General features: G+C 35.2%; 3 protein-coding genes across 3 annotated transcripts; 2 read left to right on the forward strand and 1 right to left on the reverse strand.

Annotated features, from left to right (window-relative positions):
• The first annotated feature begins 2,961 nt into the window (after window positions 1–2,961).
• LOC113232636 (DNA (cytosine-5)-methyltransferase PliMCI-like) lies at window positions 2,962–9,505 on the forward strand. Its single transcript, XM_026467407.1, has 6 exons — window positions 2,962–3,748; window positions 4,521–4,734; window positions 4,922–7,916; window positions 8,078–8,258; window positions 8,856–9,037; window positions 9,278–9,505. The coding sequence occupies exons 1-6, from the start codon at window positions 2,962–2,964 to the stop codon at window positions 9,359–9,361; spliced, it is 4,443 nt and encodes a 1,480-aa protein (XP_026323192.1). The 3' UTR covers window positions 9,362–9,505.
• A 1,404-nt stretch (window positions 9,506–10,909) lies between these two features.
• Window positions 10,910–13,285, forward strand: LOC113232547 (28S ribosomal protein S10, mitochondrial). The gene is made up of 3 exons (XM_026467314.1): window positions 10,910–11,029; window positions 11,565–11,812; window positions 13,004–13,285. The coding sequence occupies exons 1-3, from the start codon at window positions 11,015–11,017 to the stop codon at window positions 13,254–13,256; spliced, it is 516 nt and encodes a 171-aa protein (XP_026323099.1). The 5' UTR covers window positions 10,910–11,014; the 3' UTR covers window positions 13,257–13,285.
• Window positions 13,286–13,868: 583 nt separating this feature from the next.
• On the reverse strand, window positions 13,869–14,819 carry LOC113232559 (transmembrane protein 216-like). The gene is made up of 2 exons (XM_026467330.1): window positions 14,499–14,819; window positions 13,869–14,303 (listed from the first exon to the last, which is right to left on the reverse strand). Exons 1-2 carry the CDS (start codon window positions 14,731–14,733, stop codon window positions 14,110–14,112), a joined length of 429 nt encoding a protein of 142 aa, XP_026323115.1. The 5' UTR covers window positions 14,734–14,819; the 3' UTR covers window positions 13,869–14,109.
• Between the last annotated feature and the right edge of the window lie 6,762 nt (window positions 14,820–21,581).

Here is a 21,581-nt window from a genome sequence, read left to right on the forward strand (position 1 = left end):
GTATCAGGATATCAGGTGGGAGTAAAATATTAATATTTATTCTTGATCCCTTGCATTGGGATCCTTTGGGAATAACCCATTTTTTATATTATTAATCACAACACATCAATAAATAAATATACAAACTATATTTCTCATAGAGTTAATAACAGACAATGGTGGTGGGAGATAAAAAATTCTGGAGCTCAGCTGCTGATATCCTACTACAGCCTGTCATGTTTAAAAAAAAAACTGGTATATAGCACCCATATCATTCCAGTTCTAAGATAGCCATTTGCAGCGGATTGCTAAATACTACATAAATTAATTAATTGTTGTAACAGGTTTACATTCAGAGTAATTGTCCATATATAACTACGTTTCAAGTATAGCACACTATTTAAATTCCACTAACTTTTTTTTTATAATATCAAGTGACGGGACGAACAAGTCGTGCGCCTGATGGCAACCTACACGCCTGGCCATAACAGTTGCAGTACCACTCAGAGCTTTAAATCGTAAAGATTTGAGGGGCACTGCCACTGCGCCCGTCACCCTGAGACGTAAGTTGATAAGTCTCATGTGCCTGTAATTTCACCAGCACTCTTACTCTTCAAAACCGGAACACAGTAATTCTGACATTACTGCTTGGCGGCAGAAATAGGTAAGGTGGCAGTACTTCTCTGGACGAACTTTTGGAGATGTATCTGTTGTTTGGCAAGTGGAGATCCTTTATCCCTGTTTACCCTATTAGAAGCCTAAGTTAGTTAAGTATACCTTATAGTTCGTTTTTATTATTTCAGACCAGCCAACAATTGCACAATAAACCTAATGGATTAAGTTCAAAACCTTCAAGATGTCTGCAAAGAGGTTTCAGAGCACAGAAGAGAATGCAGATGTGATCTCTGTAAAGACACTTTAAATTTATATTTACTATTTATACGTAATATTATGGACAATATTTATTTATATTTTACTAAGAAAATAGTATATGAACATAACGCTGTATATTCAGGTTTATTTGTAAAATACCAACAACCTCACAGGACTTTATTACTAACATCATAAATAGCAACTTTTGTTCCCTGATTTTTAGTAATAAGTCAGATTTTTCTTTCATACATACGTAAACGTATTTAAATCGATCGCTCTAAACGGTCATAACGGTGATAACTCTGTGCAAAGAGATTGGGTATGGTGGCGTGGTTCGTGTCGAGGTGATACGCCTACAAACATTGTACATACAAGATCTCTCGTAAAACGTGAAAATGCCAAGTTGTAGCGATACACCTTGTAAAAATTTGAGTGAAAACAAAAAAATTAAAACCAGTGACATAGCATTCCACCGGCTATTTGCATTTTTACTTACTATTTCTATTATTATTCAATGTTTTCTTTTTGTCTCCACAGAAATTTCTAGACTCGAATATAGTGATGTTCATTTACGAAGACTGATGTTTATCGACAATAAATGTTTACTGAAATGTTTGAATTTCTTACTATAATTTTTGTAATTAAAGTCCCTAAAAAATCGAAGCGAAAAACATTCACGTTAAATTGATTTCTTTTATTTTATTTTTATTATTATTATTACTAAACATTTTATTTCGAGTAACTTTGACACAACTCATATTTCGGACAACTGTTTCAGTTTCATGTCAATTTGTATGCTGTTGTAAAAATGTATATGTATTAGATAATTTACGTATTTAAATTCCATTATACTCATAGATTAAACGTAGAGTATTTTTAGTTTATGAGTTTTTCCAATGCAACTGCCTCCGTGGCCGAACGGTTACCATGCCGGACTGCCACGCAGAGGCCCCAGGTTCGAATCCCGGGCCGGGAGAAATATTTGTATGGCCTACATTTATTTCTCTCGTGAATTTGGGTGTAATTTGTGGTTGTCTATGTGTGTGTCCATGGCACCCGCGACACAGGGTTTCCCTAATGCGGGGCTATGTTGAGTGTGTGCGTTAAAAAAAAATGAGTTCAAAAGGAGAGAAGGTTGGATTGAAGCTGCAGGAAAATCGAAATATTGGTTTTTTATTACTATTTCCGACTTTGTTTAAATTTCCATAGCAAATGCATTTAAAAAATAAATAAAATAAAATTGGCTTTATTTTACATGTGCATGCAAAATAAGTGACCATTCTCGTAACTTTTTTATTCTCTGCTTTGGTAAAAGGTCAGTTATCTACTAATTTTTCATATGGCACCGTTAGAATTACTTTAAAATCCGACTTCGTCTTCCTAGGCCAGTAGTTTTATCTTATGATGCAGTGAAACCAATTCCGGAAATCTGGAATTCGAAAAAATTATTAATTAATATTTGGTGGTTTTAACGACTTTATGTCGCTTCTTGTAGCTACACCTTTACATGTATCTACATATGTGGAACACCTTTTTCCGACCATTGTTTATATTTATAACTAAAGTAGAATTTCATAGCACCTTTCTAAATGCAATTGCTAATTTATCATCCCTTGAATTTATGACACTAATTAAGAAATTTTTAATGTAGAGTTCTTACGTTTTCGCTATTGCTACGCATTGAAAAATGAAACTGTTTTTTTTTCAGATCTAAATTGCGTATATTAGTTTTATAAACAGAACAGACCAACATTTCGGACTCTTTATTGGTCCCATGGTCATTGTTGACTGAGATAGTAAAATCATCAACCAGTTATGTCTAGTAGTAATGCCGACCACCTTATTTTGAACAAAAGTTATTAATTGAATCCTTTTTTTTTAATTCCTTTTACTAAAGAACAGCCCAGTTTGCGCTACATATGATTAGTTTGTTTGAAAAGACATTGTTAGATAAAAAAAATATTTCAGTATTTCTAAAATGTTAAATGATTTATTTGTAATTTACAGAAAAAAGCTAAGGCAGAAATTTTTTTAAATATAAATGAGAATTATAAAAATAATCAAAATCATGACATGTTTCATCTTGGAATAGATAATAACAATCTTGATATGTGTGTAACTAAGACTCAAAATGACAAAAATAACGAATTAATCAATGCTAGAAAAGATAAAAGTAATAGTACTAATTGGGAAGAACAAGACAATAATAATGATGTAGGAAGTACAGAAAATAACAATATTGAAAAAGAATTATGTTGCAAAGAGAATGATGGTAAAGTTGAAACTGTAAATGCCGATATTGAAAGTCACATTACAACAAGTACAACAGAACTTAAAGTAAGAGTAAATAATAATCAAGTAGAATGTAAGAATAAAACAAATGATGAAGCATCTTGTTCGAAAATCGTCAACGATAATGCAAAATATAATAATCATAAAAATGAACAATCACATAATACATATGTTGAGTTACATCGTGATACAAATTTGAATTTGGAAAATTGGAATAACAACAAAGATACCCTGAATGTTAATCTCAAGAAACATAATAAAGCTCAAGACTCAAATAGCTCCTCTGAGGAAAGCAACGATTCTGATGAATCTAATGAAACAAGTGATTGCAGTGTTGATAAATTAGACAAGAGATATAGACAAAGCACCAAATCAAAAACAAATGATAAAAATGATGCTAGAAAACAAGGTAGTAAACAAAACAGAAATGATGTCATTAAGTTGAAAAGAGAAAATAATTCCAATAATAGAGTTAACAATGAGAAATGTGATAGTTGTGGACAATTTTTAAATGATCCGGAATTGCTATATTATCAAGGACATCCACAAGATGCCGTTGAGGAATATGTTGCATTAACTGACGATAAATTGGTGCTGACAGCTGGTGAGTTAGTAGTGTACTCAAAATTTTATATAAAGATTTGAAACCTAGTGAGTGTGTGTACAGAGTGTGAAACTAGGATTTAATAGTAATTAGTCGGTGGGTTTTATGTTTGTATAAAAAATAACATATAATTTTAAAAAGGAGTGTTTCTACCACTCTTTCTTCTCTTTCATAGTTATAATTTACATATATATTTATTTTTTGTATTTTTTAATTTACTTAAATATTTTATTTATTTTCGTAAGTGTAAGAGCAATTTGGTGCGCCCTCATATTATGTTTAAGTTATCCTGTAACCTGGAGGTTGCCTGGAAGAAATTACTAACTAGCAATAAGGCCGCCAGTTGTACCCGTCTTTTGTTTGTTTTTTTATTATGAATTTGTGCCTGTGTGCAATAAAGAATATTTGTATATTAAATAAAATAAATATAAATAAATAAATAACGCACACACTCAACATAGCCCCGCACTAGGGAAACCCTGTGTCGCGGGTGCCATGGACACACACATAGACAACCACAAATTACACCCAAACTCACGAGAGAAATAAATGTAGGCCATACAAATATTTCTCCCGGCCCGGGAATCGAACCCGGGGACCTCTGCGTGGCAGTCCGGTATGGTAACCGTTCGGCCACGGAGGCAGTTATATATTGTATTGACTATTTGTATTTTGAGTGTTCGAACTTGGATTTATAGTTTCTTTATCAAAAATATTTAGAATGTGTTCTAGATTCAACTAAAAATAATTGTAATATTTTGTTCATTGTCAGGCGATGAAGGAAATATCATGGAAAGACCACAAACAAATATAACTGGTTTCTCTATCTTTGACAAACAAGGTCACTTGTGTCCTATTGACGGTAATCTTATAGAAAACGATGTTCGCATTTGTATGTCTGGATATCTGAAATCAATTTGCTCTGATTCACCCGAGATTGATGACGATTCTGTACCTGTTAAAGATATTGGTCCTATTATTGAATGGTAAGTAAGATAATTACACTGCACTACATACTCAGACTCAACTAACATATACTAATATATATGTTTATTTGCGTAATAACATATATGACTTCACAAACTATAAGTTCTTTTTAAAGTTGGGGCAGCGTATAGCATTGGTTATTTTTGTAGTGGTCATGTTTTCTATTTGTTGAATTTTATTTTTCAGGTACATCCATGGCTTTGATGGCGGAAATAAGAATTGCATCACACTATCGACTGAATTTGGAGAATACAATCTAATGAAACCAAGCACTGATTATACACCTCTTATGAATAACTTATTCGAAAAAATATGGCTAAGTAAAGTTGTGGTAGAGTATCTTGAAGAAAATTACAACATGCACCCAACTTATGAAGATTTACTGCAAGTTATTAAACAAACGACAATCCCAGACCTTGGTAACAAGGAAATGACAGAAGAAATGCTTCACAAGCACGCTCAATTTGTTTGTGACCAAGTTATCAGCTTAGAAGACGACGACGAGGATTCTCCACCTCTTATAACCTTGCCTTGTATGAGGGAACTAATAAAACTAATGGGGATTAAGTTTGGGAAGCGCAAGACACATGCCAAGATAGACTTTAAGAAAGTCAATAAAAAGACTTTAACTAGGGCTACAACTACGCCTTTAGTGCGAAAAACATTTGAAAGCTTTTTCACTCATCAATTGGACAAAACAAACCATGAGTTAGTGTTGAGAAGAAAGAGATGTGGCATTTGTGAAGCATGCCAATTACCAGACTGTGGCGAATGTAAAGCTTGTCGAGCCATGGCCAAATTTGGTGGACACGGACGCACGAAAAAAGCTTGCATACGCAGAAATTGCCCAAATATGGCCGTGCAACAAGCAGAGGACTCAGATCCAGAAGACGATGAAGATTATGACGATGAAAAGAAGGCTCAAAATAAATTAGAAGATAGCGTTCCAGTTAAGTTGATTGGAACTTACAGAAATATAAAATGGATTGGTGACAGCGTAAAAGCAGACTCAAATAAAGTGTATTACGAGAAAGTGTTGATTGATGGCTCAGAATTGGCAGTCGGAGACTATGTTATGGTGGAAACTTCTCAAGCTAACATTCCGGCTTTGGTCGCTCGAATTGTTTACATATGGAAAGAAACTTCCAATTCTCAAATGGGTTACTTTCATGGAGAAGTTTTTATAAGAGCTACCGAAACTGTGCTGGGTGAAGTTGGTGATCCAAGGGAAGTATTTTTGGGGGATAAATGTTGCCATGCTGCACCACTTTCATCTATATTACGCAAAGCAACTGTTGAAAGAACGGAAACTCTGAAAGATTGGTTTAAAATGGGTGGCAAGGAAGTGAACGACGATACATTTGAAGACGATGGGAAGACTTACTTTTACAATAAATTTTATGAAAGATTCACTGCACGTTTTGAAGATTTGCCAGAAGATCCTCCATGTCCCAATGATTTAAGACGACACAGATTCTGCCCTTCGTGTGAAAGGAAATCGAAACGCGACGACAAAAATATTCCAAAGGTCTATGGAGAAATTGTAGCAAAATCAGATATTGTTAAAGATGATAGAACGGAATGGTCTGTCGTAAAGTGGCAGAGCAATGAATATAAGAAAGGAAGAGGCGTATTTCTCAAACCGGGAACATTTGGTTTAAAAAATACTTTGACTATAGACAACAATAATGACAAAATAAAACTTGAGAAAGTAGATGAGGATAAGTATCCTGAATATTACAGAAAGAGCGATAATTATTTACGGGGTTCGAACGTTGACACCGGCGAGCCATTCTGTGTTGGATACATAGTTGCAGTTACAGCAAAGGGCAGAGGACCGCTTATTGTTCCTCAAGATATTTATCTTAAAGTGAATGTTCTTTATAGACCAGAAAACACAGTAAGCAGATTTCCTCAACACGAAGATTTCAATCTTGTTCATTGGACTAATGAACACAGAGAAATTCCTTTCTCAGCAGTTGTTGGACCTTGTCACTTATTTTACGAAAAAAACGTTCCAGAACAAGATTCCATTCATAAGTGGTTAGAAGAAGACCCAAGTAGATTTTACTTTAAGACGGCTTTCGATAAATCTAGTGGACAATTTTTTGACGTACCTGATCATGCCACTTCTGTAGGTCGTGAGTATATAAGCAAAAGCAAGGGTAAGGGGAAAGGCAAGACCAGTAAGCCTCAAGAGATCAAAATGAAGGCTGAAGAGGTACAAATAAGGCCATTAAGAACTCTGGATGTATTTGCTGGATGTGGCGGTCTTTCTGCAGGACTACATCAGTCCGGCATTGCTGAATGTCGTTGGGCCATCGAAAATGTTGAAGCTGCAGCTCATGCATATTCTATGAATAATAAAAACTGCATAGTGTTTAATGAAGATTGCAATGCATTGTTGAAAGATGCTATGTCTGGTGCTACACACAGCGCTGGTGGCTTGAGACTACCGATGCAGGGCGAAGTCGAGCTACTTTGTGGTGGACCTCCATGTCAGGGATTTTCTGGAATGAACAGATTCAATTCCAGAGAATACTCCAATTTCAAAAATTCTTTGGTCGCCTCTTACCTGTCGTTCTGTGACTACTACCGCCCGAAGTACTTCATCCTGGAGAATGTTCGCAATTTCGTTGCTTTCAAGAAAGGAATGGTTCTAAAACTGACACTACGAGCATTATTGGTTATGGGCTACCAGTGTACTTTTGGGGTTATTCAAGCTGGTAATTATGGGGTACCACAAACGCGAAGAAGACTTATTATTTTCGCTGCTGCTCCAGGATACAAACTTCCTCTTTACCCTGAACCGACTACTGTTTTTAGCAGACGCGCTTGCTCGTTGATGACTAATATAGATGGTAAACGATTCGTTACAAATATTCAATGGGATGGTTCGGCTCCCAGACGAACTTGTACAATTCGTGATGCTATGAGCGATTTGCCAGAAATAAGTAGTGGAGCGAATAAGCTTGAAATTGAGTACGGTTCCGTGCCTGAAAGTCATTTTCAGCGCGTAGTTAGAAGAAGAGATAAGTCAGCGAAGTTACGTGATCACATATGTAAGACTATGGCCCCATTGGTGCAAGAGAGGATCTGCAGAATACCCACTGCACCTGGATCGGATTGGAGAGACCTGCCTAATATTTCTGTTACTTTAGCAGATGGAACCAAGTGCAAGGTTTGTATGGCTTACCTTTGTCATTAGTTGCGTAAAATAAATTAATACGAACAACGAATTGTAGACGACTGGCTATTAAAACAAAATTAAATTTTATTCTTCTTTCCTTTTATTTAACTGTACTTGAAATTAAGGTACTTACGTAATCCTTAAAAATAAAGGTGCTGCAATACCGCTACGACGATAAAAAGAACGGGCGATCGTCAACGGGCGCGCTACGAGGCGTGTGCGCATGTGCCGAACGCGGTGCTTGTCAACTAGGGGACAAACAGGAGAACACTCTCATACCCTGGTGTTTACCGCACACTGGGAACAGGCATAATAATTGGGCTGGTCTTTACGGTAACTGAAATCTTATATTTTGCTCTAAGATCAGAATGTATGCATAACTTTTTGGGTGATCGTCTGCGGCGAATATCATTAAGAAAATAACGTAGATCCAAAAAAAATAAGAAAGTAGAACGGGCTGTTTACCAGGCTGTCTCCTGCTACTTACATATTGCAAACGACTAGTATTTATTGCTCGTAATAAAACCGATTTCGACATGTGTCACACGGGCGAAATCACAGACCAGCAGCTTGATTTTGATTGCCTCTCCCGATCGGTTACTGCGTTTTTACCGAGTCGAGGCGCATAATATTGCGGATGGGGTACCCGATCCGATCCGGAATCTATTCCGATTTCGAATTAAAATCAGGGCGCTGAACCAATTTAGACAAGTTCGTGCCCAGATTGAACACAATACCAACCGTTTAGTCACTGGTTTATCCTGTGTAGTCGAAGAGTTCTAGTTTGACTACGAATCCATAATAACAGGCGAGAAAGACAGACCATCGAGCGTCTCCTTTTGTATAGTCGCCATTTTAAAATATTTTGCTTATTCCAGCACTGACGACTTCATTCTAATTTTGTTTCAACAATTGTTGTAAAATTCTCAGGGCGCGTTTCTTGGGACGGTTATTTCAGCACGACAGTAACGGACCCCGAGCCAATGGGCAAGCAAGGCCGTGTATTGCACCCAGTGCAAAACAGAGTAGTATCCGTGAGGGAATGCGCGCGATCGCAGGGATTCCCCGATAGTTATGTCTTTGCTGGATCTGTATTGGATAAACATCGACAGGTATCAGTTCTATATTTACACTATAACATGTATTTGCCATTGAATTTGTGCATGCGCATTTTTGTTTTATAATGCAAGTGCTCGTTTGACCAGTTTTGTGTTACAACACGTCATGTAAAAGTACGACAGGTTAAGTCGCTTGTCACTAAATATTTTTTTACCTTTTAAACCCTATAGTTTGACACCGGGTCTGATGGCTGGCACGTTCCTAATTTGTTATTGAAATGGTATTTGTTTCAGATCGGAAATGCTGTTCCACCACCCTTGGGAGCTGCGTTGGGGCGCGAAATAAAAATAGCATTGGCGGCGACAACTATTTCTTAATCATTAATTTTTATCCATATGATAACATTTCTAGAATGTTTATTTTTGTACTAATCCGTACTGTAAGGTACTACCATGTTACCACGAATTAAATGTTCTTATTTTATGTTTAAGACGATTCTAGTTGTTAAATTTTTATTCAATCATGTTTCCGATTTTTAAGAATCTTTGTCTTTGTTTTAAAATCATATCCTTCTGAAAGTTGTTTTAAGTTTTTACTGTTTTCTGTAAGAGAAAAACAATATATTTTAAAAAATTATGTATTTGTTTTGTAACTTCAATTCTTTTTACGTACTGCTGTCATATTATTTTTGTGCCTTGAAACCTGATGTAAGCAAGAACTTCTTTAATTAATGCTAATGGTTAATTATAAAAATACTGTATGAGGAACATAATACTGCCCAATTGAATTAGTTAATTTATTTTCAGAGCGATTAAAAACTTCTTGAACCCACCAAAGGCAATAAATGCCACACTGATAGCAGCTAGGCGGCAATTCACACGCTGCTTATGGCCCAATTCAAAATTTAAAGACTTCGAAATCACAGAAAATATTTAGTAAAACGTTTATAAATATTGGTAATTATTTAGTAGCTAATGTAATTTATAATTAGTACAACAGTACCTTTAAACAGTAATTTTCAGGTCAGTTTTTTGTAGGTACTCAATTTTGGTGACAATTTTTATTATTTAATTACTCTAATATATCATCGTGAAATATTAAAGAATATTTCAGGTAACCACTCTCGAATATTAATACTTCATGATGATATTCTATAAATAATTAAATTAAAAGAAATTGTCACCAAAATTGAGTTTTTTTATTGAGATTGACTTACCTACCTGAAAATTACCCAAAACGAGAACCTGAGAGAATTTTGATAGGGCACACAGATTTGTTTAAAAAATGCATGTGCCTATGATGTGCCTGGCAAGAATTCATATAGGACGGAAGCAAGAATTAGAGCAACTTTTTTTTTTCTATAGTTTTGGCTTGGATAGAAGTCCTTTGAGCCATGTCATCGTTTAATTGTCGGGATCCTCAATAATATTTGCCATTGTAGTCATTGACCTACCAACAAAGGTAAATGATTGTAGTTCTAAATTCTAATACTTTTCACTTTCTCTTAAATCACTTATTTGGGTTTATTAAACAGACCTTTTAAGCGCCGGGGGTCAATATTTATGTTTTACTTTCACATAGATCACATTATCTTCTATCACTTTGAACAATAAATTTGAATTCATATAAGTGGAACTTTCAGGATAAAGTCTTTTCTAATTTGGTTTAAAATAAGGAATAACTTTCTTCATCACTATTTCTTTCTTCGTTTTTTCTTCATAATATACTTAAAATAAAAATAATCTTTGTAAACTCTGTACGCGTAACTTCAAAAACCCACCATCCAGGGCAACGTTATCAAATTTATTTCGTTCAGAAAGTGTGGCAGGAACGTTGGTTGGCAAACAGAGGTTGTTTATAAATGATATTGTCAAACAAATGTAAGAATTTCTGTACGAAAACTTATAGGTTATGTTTTATGCAGTGAATCTGAAATCAAAATTTAAAAGAACTTTAACGTTCTTTGTATGTAAATAAATATAGGCAATCATCCTGTTTACAATTGATCCGTGGATACAGACAACTTTAAAATGAACATTATGAGAGTAAGTTTATATTGTATATTTAATTGTAATTTTTCAAACTCGTACACTAATTGTAATTTAATAACCATTTGATGCAAAATTATATAATAGAAGCTCTGTTAGCATGCTTTGTGAGATCTTAATCTGTTTTGCCGAATGATGACTACATACTTGTGGATAGGTACTGTTACTGTCGTTTATGATATAAATAAACTGTTTGAAACTCTATATCTCGCAGTAGTTTTTTAGCTCACACAATGTACCTAGACTGAGGAAAACCACACCATGTTTAATATTTATTGTTTAGATTCTACCAAACTTTTCATATGCTTTGGTTTTTCATATTACCTATAATGTTAAGTATTTAATAGGTACAGGCGTTTACTTTGCGGAAGTCCATGTTAATAAAAATGGAAGAAAATTAATGTGCTACTCTGCGAGCCCCAAACACCTGTACCTATTAATTACTTAACATTGTAGGTAATATGAAAAACCAAAGCATAGCAAATGAATTTACTTCCGGTTTTATTATCATTATGTTGTCTACCACTTTCAGAGCTTATGGCGATCATCGCCCACCATACGGAACACCTTCCTCACCGGCAATACCCGATTTGCCACAACTGCATCTGTAACACCCGTAAAACCCATTGACGAACTATCGATTCAGTCTAATCTGGAACTAGATAAGTTATACAAAAGAGTTGAACTGGAAATGAGAGGAATTGACCCAGCTGTCCTATTAAGTTACTCCTGGTTCTGTGTTGCTGCTGCTTCACATCTTGGCATTGAGGTAACCAGGAGGTAAGTGTATTATTTTTTTATTCGTTTTTTAGGCTGGTGAAATACAAGCACATGGGACTCGTCAACTTATGTCTCAGGGTGATGGGCGCAGTGGCAGTGCTCCTCAGATCTTTTTCAATCTGAGTGGCACTGCGACTGTTATGGACGGGCTTCCCATCAGGCGCACGAGTTGTTCGTATTATATACATATAGTATATATATATAGTTGTTGATATTATAAAAAAAAGGCCTGTACCTTTAGATTTGTAAAAATAATAATTTAGTTATTATGTTATGTTACTCAATTTGATTTAAGATTCAATAGCTTTATTTACCTTATCATAAGTTCGTAACATTTAGCACTTATATTTTAAAAGGCCTCAATCTAATAAGTGACATTTCATTAATCATTGACATATTAAATTAAATCCAGTGATTAAACATAAGGATTTACAAGAGTTCAAATATAATATTAATTTAATAATTGTAATAGTTGTGTTTAATTACATGATTAATAGGTAGGTACTTTATTGGTTGTATTCCAGAACTCTACTCAATGCTCAAGTCAGGACTTGAGTATGAATTCTAGTGCAAAATTCTCTCAACTCAAGTCCTGACTTGAGCATTGAGTAGAGTTCTGGAATACGACCCTAAATGTCATAAAATAATTCAGATCTGGTACTTGCCTGTATATCAATTACTGTGTTGGCCCATCGATTAATGTGTAAAACCAACATTATGAGACATACCCCTGTATGTATATGTTAATACACCATGTTTTACTCCGCTTACAATAATTTAATGCTGCAATCCTTGACCTATTTAAGGTCAATGACTGCAGTTCTATATAATAAATATCTAATTTGTCTATTGTTTTTAATTTTGTGTCTTTATTTTTAACATTTTTGTTTATTCTAATATTGTTACGAGCATTCTTTGCCTGTGGTCCTACAGTGTAGTTCTACTGGTAGTATCAAGGGCAATCTCGCAATGTCACAGGCGTTGCGTCGTCGCGTCGCTTTGATTTCGGCATATTATGCTGGCGTCAGAGCGTCGTTCCAACGATCCATGTGGCATGTCGTAATGATTCATGTATAATACAACGCAGCGTCACAACGCAACATCATCGCAAAGCATTGTACGGCATCGCTCTAAGTTAGTTTGTTTTAGTCTGTTTCTTTGAGATCTACATGGTAATGTTTCTCTTTACAGTTGGGCACTAAGAAAAGCAGAAAAGGAACGGCATACACTACTTAGAGCAGTACACATCTATAAAAAACACAAAGTTCAGTATGAAATACGGACCTATTTCCGTTTTATACACTTACAAAGGCTCACTGGGTCCACATGTGACACATACTTAGAGTATATTGAGAGGAACTTACCAGAAGGATGTGCATTAAAAGTCACTAAAGTGGAATGTCAGAAAATACCCGACTACATTAAACCTCCTAGTGTACAATAAGTAATTTATTTGTAACATAGAAATTTAGAATAAAAATTGTTTTACATACTATATCTCTTTCTTTATTAATATAATATTAGTTCATAATAATACTGTTCATAATCTTAGGGCCTAATGGTACACTTAAAATGAGTTTGTGACAATACTGTAAAAAATTGTGCTTTATAAGCTTACAAATACTTTTTTGCATCATAAATTAAAATATAATCTCAGTCAGTTTGCTATATAATTAGTTCACAACTCTACTAAAAAATTATGAAATAATATTCTGTCACAAATAAAGGCCGACTTTAGCCTGTTGACAAGTATAGCTTGTACCCTCACCGTGGTACATAAGTCAATACTAACTTCACAATTTCCAGGATATAAGATAAATAGTCGGCCTTTTCGTGAATAAAAATAACTCTTAACTAATCTAAATATAATAATAATTTCTCAACTTTTTTATCCAAATACTTATCCATATGAGGAATGTTGAAGTGGAAAGAAATTGTCTTTTACCGGCTGTCGTAGTTGAAGTCGATTTCGAATTTCGAGAAGTTTATTCTGTACTTAAAGAGTTTTTAAGTACAGAATAAACTTCTCGCCCATTTAATGGGCGACGGTTGGTCTTCAGATTTAAAAAAAATTTCAAAAAGAAATTTTCCTTACAAAACTTGGCTACCACAGCATTCTGTGTGAATTGAAATACGGAATTCAAAAAGTCCTTTCATTAGACAAAACTTGTAAGGTTTGAAGCTCCTTAAGTCTTGCTTCCGGAAGGCACCCAGTTCATAATCCCAATTTTCAATGCATTATAAATTCAGTCGGTAACATTTGGCACTTAGTATCTTATTGGTGAAGAGTTTCTGTTCTATTCATATTGTTGATGTTTACAGACGGTAAAGATGAACAGGACAGCAAAAGCGAATTCCAATGCATGGAACATTAGCATAACTGCGCACCAGATGTATTCGAGACGGAGTATATGAGTCTGGTAGATGAGGAAGTAACATACTCCCGCTGCTGATGGTATAGTTAGAACCACGGAGAGAAATACCGGGATTTCTGCAATTAAATCTTTATTTTTATAATCATTTAGCTTATCTGTTGGAAAGGCAATGGTCTCTAGTCAAAAATTTTGACCAATTAAAAAAATAAAACTATGAAGACAAATTATGAAAGCCATATACTTTTCACTAAGTAAGAGAAGGTTGGAACTCTACAACTTGAAGGTAGATTAATTTAGACAAAGTAACTTACTTTTGCTAGCCAAATTCCCTCGTCGTCCTAAGAAAATTCGAATAACTTCAACTAAACACAGACCAAAGAATATTCCTGTCTCGGTCAATAATGCATTTTCGGGATATGAAACATTGATTGCCTTTAAAATCCCCATAGCCACTTCGCATACGAAAAACATGCCCAGATAAAAAGTATTCAAGTACAGCAGTATTTCATACGCTAAACTTGAGTTTAAGTTACTTACTTTGGACATTTTGTTTTATTTTATTGTAGCATTGTTGTTTACTATAGTTTCGTTAGGTTGACGTTTCTGTGACAACCGGAAGACAAGGCGGCCGCGGGTGGACAAAGGGTGCGCGGTGAACTGTGAAATGCGCGAGTTTATCGATTTATTTTCGTTTACAATTACAATACTAATTGAGTACCTACGTTATAAATTTACCTCATGTGTGTCTAAGATATAAGATAAAAATGTGAAAATTATGTATACATTTTCAAAAGTAAACACTTCAAGGTTATTAAAAAGATATTTGAACATTTTCCCGCTCTTTGGCACGTGTTTCACACCCCGCCATTTTCTAAACTTTAAATGAAAAGTCAAACTCAAGAAAATGGAAAAGAAAGTCTTTTTTGTTGACATTAAATTGATAACGACACCTAACTAATTTTGTATAATAAAACTGATTTGTTATAGTTCAACTGTTTTTCTTTCATGAACCATTTTCCTCGTTATAGTGAGGTGAAAAGTTAGACTGCTTCGTTGCTCAGGTTTCAATACAAGCACTCACGGCAAACAACAACTTTGCAGCCTTGCATAACAAATAACTATTTTTTCTTTTTGTTAATGTGAGCATTAACTTAGTCTCAAGGTGACGGACGCAGTGGCAGTGCCTCTTTATTATTTAAATAAAAAAAAACTTTTTATTATTTAAGTAAATAAATAACGCACACACTCAACATAGCCCCGCACTAGGGAAACCCTGTGTCGCGGGTGCCACGGACACACACATAGACAACCACAAATTACACCCAAACTCACGAGAGAAATAAATGTAGGCCATACAAACATTTCTCCCGGCCCAGGAATCGAACCTGGGACCTCTGCGTGGCAGTCCGGCATTGTAACCGTTCGGCCACAGAGGCAGTTACACTCTAGTCTTAGACAAATTACAAATATCTTAGAGTCTAAAATCTTTGTAATTTAAAGTTGTTAACTGTTAACTGGCATAGCAACTGTAATGGACAGGCTCTTGGTATCATAATAAAAAAATAATAGGTAAGGGAATAATATTGTAACGTTTATTACGGTGTCATTGAAATTATTGTACTTTTATAAATATCTGTAGAAAAAAAAACAAGGAGCAATTAACGCTCTAAACACCGGATATACAATAAAACAAAAACTACCGCAGCAGCACGTTACCATTATTCGGTCGAGAGGTGCGTTATAATTCATTGATTTACTTTTTAATTACTTTGTTAATTGCCAAAAATACCGCACATCTTATTACTGAAAGTGCTTCCTTTCGACTTATTTGATCCATTATCAAATTCTTGTATTGTAGCGTAGTCGTTTCGCGCCATTTCACCTGGCTGCATAACGTGCGTATAACAGCTGCATAACCTCACTCGATTGCACTTACAGAAACTGAAAGTAGTTAGACAGGAAGCGCAGCCAATAATGTACAGTCGTCATCAAAAGTTGCTGATGTAGTTAAAATTTTTGTTTTCGTCGCCCACGTCACCATTTAACCCTTTTGGTGAAACTACAACACATGGGACCTGTCAACTTATGTCTCAGGGGGACGGCCGCAGTGGCAGTGCCCCTTAGATTTACAGCTCTGAGTGGCACTGCAACTGTTATGGACAGGCGTGTATCTTTACCATCAGGCGCGCGACTTGTTCGTCCCGTCACTTAATATTATAAAAAAAAAACCTTTTATAGCGCACTGCTATACTGCCTTCCTTGTCGTAAACAACGTATATTTGCATATTGGTAAGTTTCGAGTTACCTATTGGCACCTAAAGTTTTTTTTCTTTGAATTTCAATTAGATACGTTGATTTTGAATAACAATAAATCTGAAACTAAATAAGATATAAAAAAAATCTATTATTATAGTTTATAGAGGATTGGGATCTCATTTCGTTGATTCCAGACACCGTCGGTGTTGTTGTAGATGTAGAAAGGGCGAAAGCGCCATTCCGAAATTTTTTTCAGAGACCCATATTTTAGTTTTTAACGACTGTTTTAAAATATTTACGTCTGGTTTCAAATTAAATTTTTAACTTAAACTTAATTTTAAACAAAATTGAATTTTAAAATAGGACGTAAATATTTTAAAATAGTCGTTAAAACCTAAAACGCAGAGCAGTAGATTAGATTAGATTAGATTAGATTAATGTTTATTTGCCAAAATACAGTAAATATACAGGTCTTAAATTAAATTGGTACAATGTATTCAACCTGCAAGCAGGTGTGCAAATATATTGGAATTTATTGGTACAGGTAATTGAAGTTAATTAAAATGTCAAATATTTCTAAATTCAAAGTATTCCTTATTACTATAGAAGCAATGTGTCATAAGCCATCTTGTCAATTGTAGTTTAAAATTATGTCCGTGTAGTAATTTAATGTCACTTGGTAAATTATTAAAAATCTTAATGCACATGTTGTAGCAGTTATTTGTGTAAATTATTTTATGGCAACGAGGTTGATATAATTGATTCATAATTTTAGGCCGTGTTTGTCTTTGAAATATTTCGCCACATATTTTAAAATGTTTAGGATTAGTCTTAACAAACACACAGATGCTCTGATATACATACAGGGGAGAGGTAAGATGTTTAGTTTTTTAAATAGGGGCTTGCATGTGTCATCTGCTTTAGCGCCACAAATTGCGCGAATGCATTTTTTTTTTATTATAAAAACCCTACCTACATCTACAGAGTTCCCCCACAGTATAAGCCCATAACTTAATACTAGAGTTTAAACAGTATGACGATTTCAAGTCTAATCTGCTTACCTTTGAAATAGACATTATTTCATATTTGACTATGAATTTGACATACCTACTTCCCTGAAACAAAATTTTCGAGGTGGCGCTTTCGTCCTCTACAAAACACCATCGAATATATTAATAACTAAATTTTGCTAAAAATATCGATTACGTTATTTATGATAACGACGGCAGTGGGTATGCCGTCAGGGCGTTTCTCCAGCACTACTCTAATATAATGATATTAGAGTAGTGCTAAACAATAGATTTTTGCACCTAATACAATGGTATTAGGTGCAAAAAGCTATTGTTTAATGCTTATAGACTTATCCATTATTGTAAGTCCAAATTTTTGAAGTTGTTGTTGTGTGAAGTTCAACGTTAAAGTGTCCTTCGGGGTCGTCTATATTTATATTGGGTGTAGGATATCAAAGTAAATGAGAACAGTCCTTAGTCCTTTCCAGAAAAGATCCCATAAACTCCATGTGTAGCTGGCTTGGTTTAATTATAAGTAATACGCCCATGGCAAGATTGCTATAGGAGTTTGAAATACATTTTCCGACTTATATGCCAATTCATAGTTTTTAAGAAAGTCTTAAATAATCTTCAACGATTTCTGATATAACCTGTACCGTGAGGGAAGATCGTAGGGTTCCGCATCTTGAGAAAATAAACTTTCTAATCATAGAAAATCTCTTGCGGTGTATGATGCAACCAGAGGTCACGCAAACCGCTAATCTAATCTCCTGATCAACAAAATGTGCAAGGAAAATGTAAATCAACATTATTATAGTGAAACTTGGTGGTATCTACCTACTTGAGAATAAACTGCGATTTAACATGCATAACAATGAAAAATTAAAAAATTCGAAATTACTATATTTCACATGCAGTACGTAAAATAGAGAAAGAAAAATACAGCCTTATATATACAAATGCAGACATGTCAAATAGGTTTATGACACCGCTACAAGCGGACTACAGTACCGGCACGCTATGATGGCCGTTTTGACAGATTACAATAGTGAGGTGAAATCTTAATTCATTATCGAAAAAAATATATTCAAATGCGAGTCGCATCTACATTTATATTTATAACTAGTATTGCAAGGGGTCAAAAAGTTTTAATAAAAATGTTTACTTAATATATCGTCAATTCTAAACTGATTTGTTTTGCATTGAGCTTTGCTGGAGTTAGAAGTTGTGCTGGACAGCCATCCTTTCGTATTAGATTTTACTTTTAAAAATTTCGAATTTCAAAAACAAATGCCGATTTGCATCGTAAAATTATACATTCTCATGCATGTCGCTATTGACAATTAGCTCCTTCGACGTAGTTATGAATTAATACGAAACTTGATGAGCGGACAAACGTCAAAACGGCCATCATAGCGTCGACACGCTAAACCTACCGGCGCCGGCGGTTCTAAGGTTTCCACCCTAATGGAAAAAACAAAGTTCTCGCTGATGAATGACGATGCCAGGAACTAAAAACTACGGAACGTGTTCGATAGACCGACAATATGGGATCTGAATAGACATGAAGTATGTATAAACATAAGTACAGTCAATCCTTTACGGCGGCATTAAAACGGCCATATTTGCAGGTAAAAAAATCTTATTTCCCCATGCCAAATGAGCACGGCGGGGAAAACATTTGTAAAGGGGAATAATAATTATGATTCTATGAACAAAAAAAGTGCAGAATGGGGAACGAATAAATTCATTCTCCATACAACATGAGCGCTTTCAATCGGGCATTTGTACAATTTTAATTAAAGAGAGTGCGAGCATTAAATACATTTGTATGCTGAACGAATAATAAAATGTACGCTCTCAATCGGATATTTGTATAATTTATGATCTTTCAAACAAAAAGAGCTCGAGCAATTAACAGATTTGTTTGGAGAACGAATATTCGTACTTGATTTACGATTTTGTATAATTATGATTCGAATTTTTACAAACACAAAGACAAAATTATTCGTGAATATAGATTTGTGTTTGGAATAAATATATTAGTAGCAGTGGAGCTTCTTGTGAAAGAGTTCGTCCAGGGAAGTATTTATTTATTTCTGGCGCCAAGCAGTACTAATGTGAGCATTAGGGTAGGGTGCTGGTGAAATTACAGGCACACGGGACTTGTCAACTTATCTCATGTCTCAGGGTTACGGACCCAGTGGCAGTGACCCTAAGATCTTTGCGATTATCTTTGCGATTTAAAGCTCTGAATGGCACTGCAACTGTTATGGATAGGCATGTCCTTATCACCAAGCGCACGACTTGTTCGTCCCGTCACTTGGTAGTATGTAAAAAAATGTTTAAAAAAAATGCGATTTCTTTTTTCATCCTAAAACTTGTTGGAATGCATATCAAATAATTAGTTATGTAAGATATTTGCCTACAGACAGGATTCTTTAGGTCTAGATGGTATTGTAATGTAGAATAAGATAAGATGTGAAACTGAAAAGGATTTTAATCATTTACTTTATTGGTTTCATTGTATCACAGAATGTACAGGTATATTGACTCTACATTATAATATAATATTCATTCGACGGTATATTTATTGATATGTCACAATTAGCAGTGTAATGGTTTAAGTGTAATCCAGTTTCGGAACTCGTTATGGTCATTTTAAGACCTAGAAACATGTAATATATAAATCAACATAGGTAGATACCTAGATACATAATCCATACATCATTATCGTGCTGCCACGTTCTAATAACCAAATTATTATACATTATGGTAATGTAGTTTTGTTTAATTAAGAATTTAACAAGTTGTTTCTTTATTGATAAGAATAATAAACAAGCAATAAGTGTCATTTACCTTCTTATTATTTATTTATTGAGACTTGGGTAAGGACTCGCCAGGGTTTGTGGTTAGCTGTAGGGATGGACACGTTCGCCTGTCCCGGTAGCATGTGACCGGGGGCGTTCACCCCGCGCGCATCTAGCGCATCTTAGAAGTAGCCTAGACGAGGCGAGGAGACGCGCAGTTGCTGCTAGCGGCGCTGGCAATTAGCTTAAAAGATAACAAAGAATTAAGAAACTCAAAATGTATAATGTATTAAACAAAATCGTGTAAAAAGTGTGACTACATTTCGTAACATCAATTTTAATTGGCATTTCAATAATATCGTCTTTAGCACTTACTGAGTATGTTTTTTTTAATTTATCTGGGTTTAGGTGCAGTCACACTCATAGTGAAATTTTAAATTTAATTATTACCGACAACAGCTAGATGTATGTTATACACAATAAATAAAACATTTCTTTGTCTTTTTGCCGTTTTGTCGTTTTCACAATAAATAAAACATTGATTTGTCTGTATTGTCTTTAGCTGAGTGAGTATTTGTCTGTAGCTGAGTTGTCGGAAAGAAAAAAGTGCGCGTTGACGACGCAATTAAATGCGCAGCGTCCATTTCGCTCTTATTGCATGGACATGAAGTTTTTTCTGATCGGTTTATTGAGCGTGCTGTACGTGCACCCGGGGCGGCTCACCTAGCCTTGCAAAGCACCGGATGAAGTCCAAACGTGCTGATCCGGGGTTAGGACCTGACTCAGATCAGGTCCCTGTGCGAGTTCGCTTGCACAGGTCATAGTGCCCTTCTCGTGTACTCTAATGGTCGGTTGGGAGCGTCATTATAATCAAAACCAATATAGAAAGATATGGGTTGATCAGCTTATAGCAACTCTGTGTCGATAAATGTGATGCCTTCCTAATAGACCCTAGCTAGCCTGATTTTTAATAACTTCTTGCATTTTTTTATGATGATAAGCTACACGTCTATCCATAACAGTTGCAGTGCCACTCGGAGCTTTGAATCGCAAAGATTAGAGGAGCTCTGCCACTGCGCCCGTCACCCTGAGACATAAGTTGACAAGTCCCACGTGTCTGTAATTTCACCAGCACCCTTACCCTTCAAAACCGGAACACAGTAATGCTGATATATTGCATGGCGGCAGAAATAGGTAAGGTGACATTACTACCCTGGACGAACTCTTTCACAAGGAGCTCCACAGCTACTAAGCTTGTAATCACAAAGATCACCCGTCACCCTGAGACATAAGTTGACAAGTCCCATATACCTGTAAT

The sequence above is a fragment of the Hyposmocoma kahamanoa genome, unplaced genomic scaffold (assembly GCF_003589595.1).
Source record: "Hyposmocoma kahamanoa isolate Upper Pololo Valley unplaced genomic scaffold, ASM358959v1 76, whole genome shotgun sequence".
NCBI lineage: Eukaryota > Metazoa > Arthropoda > Insecta > Lepidoptera > Cosmopterigidae > Hyposmocoma > Hyposmocoma kahamanoa.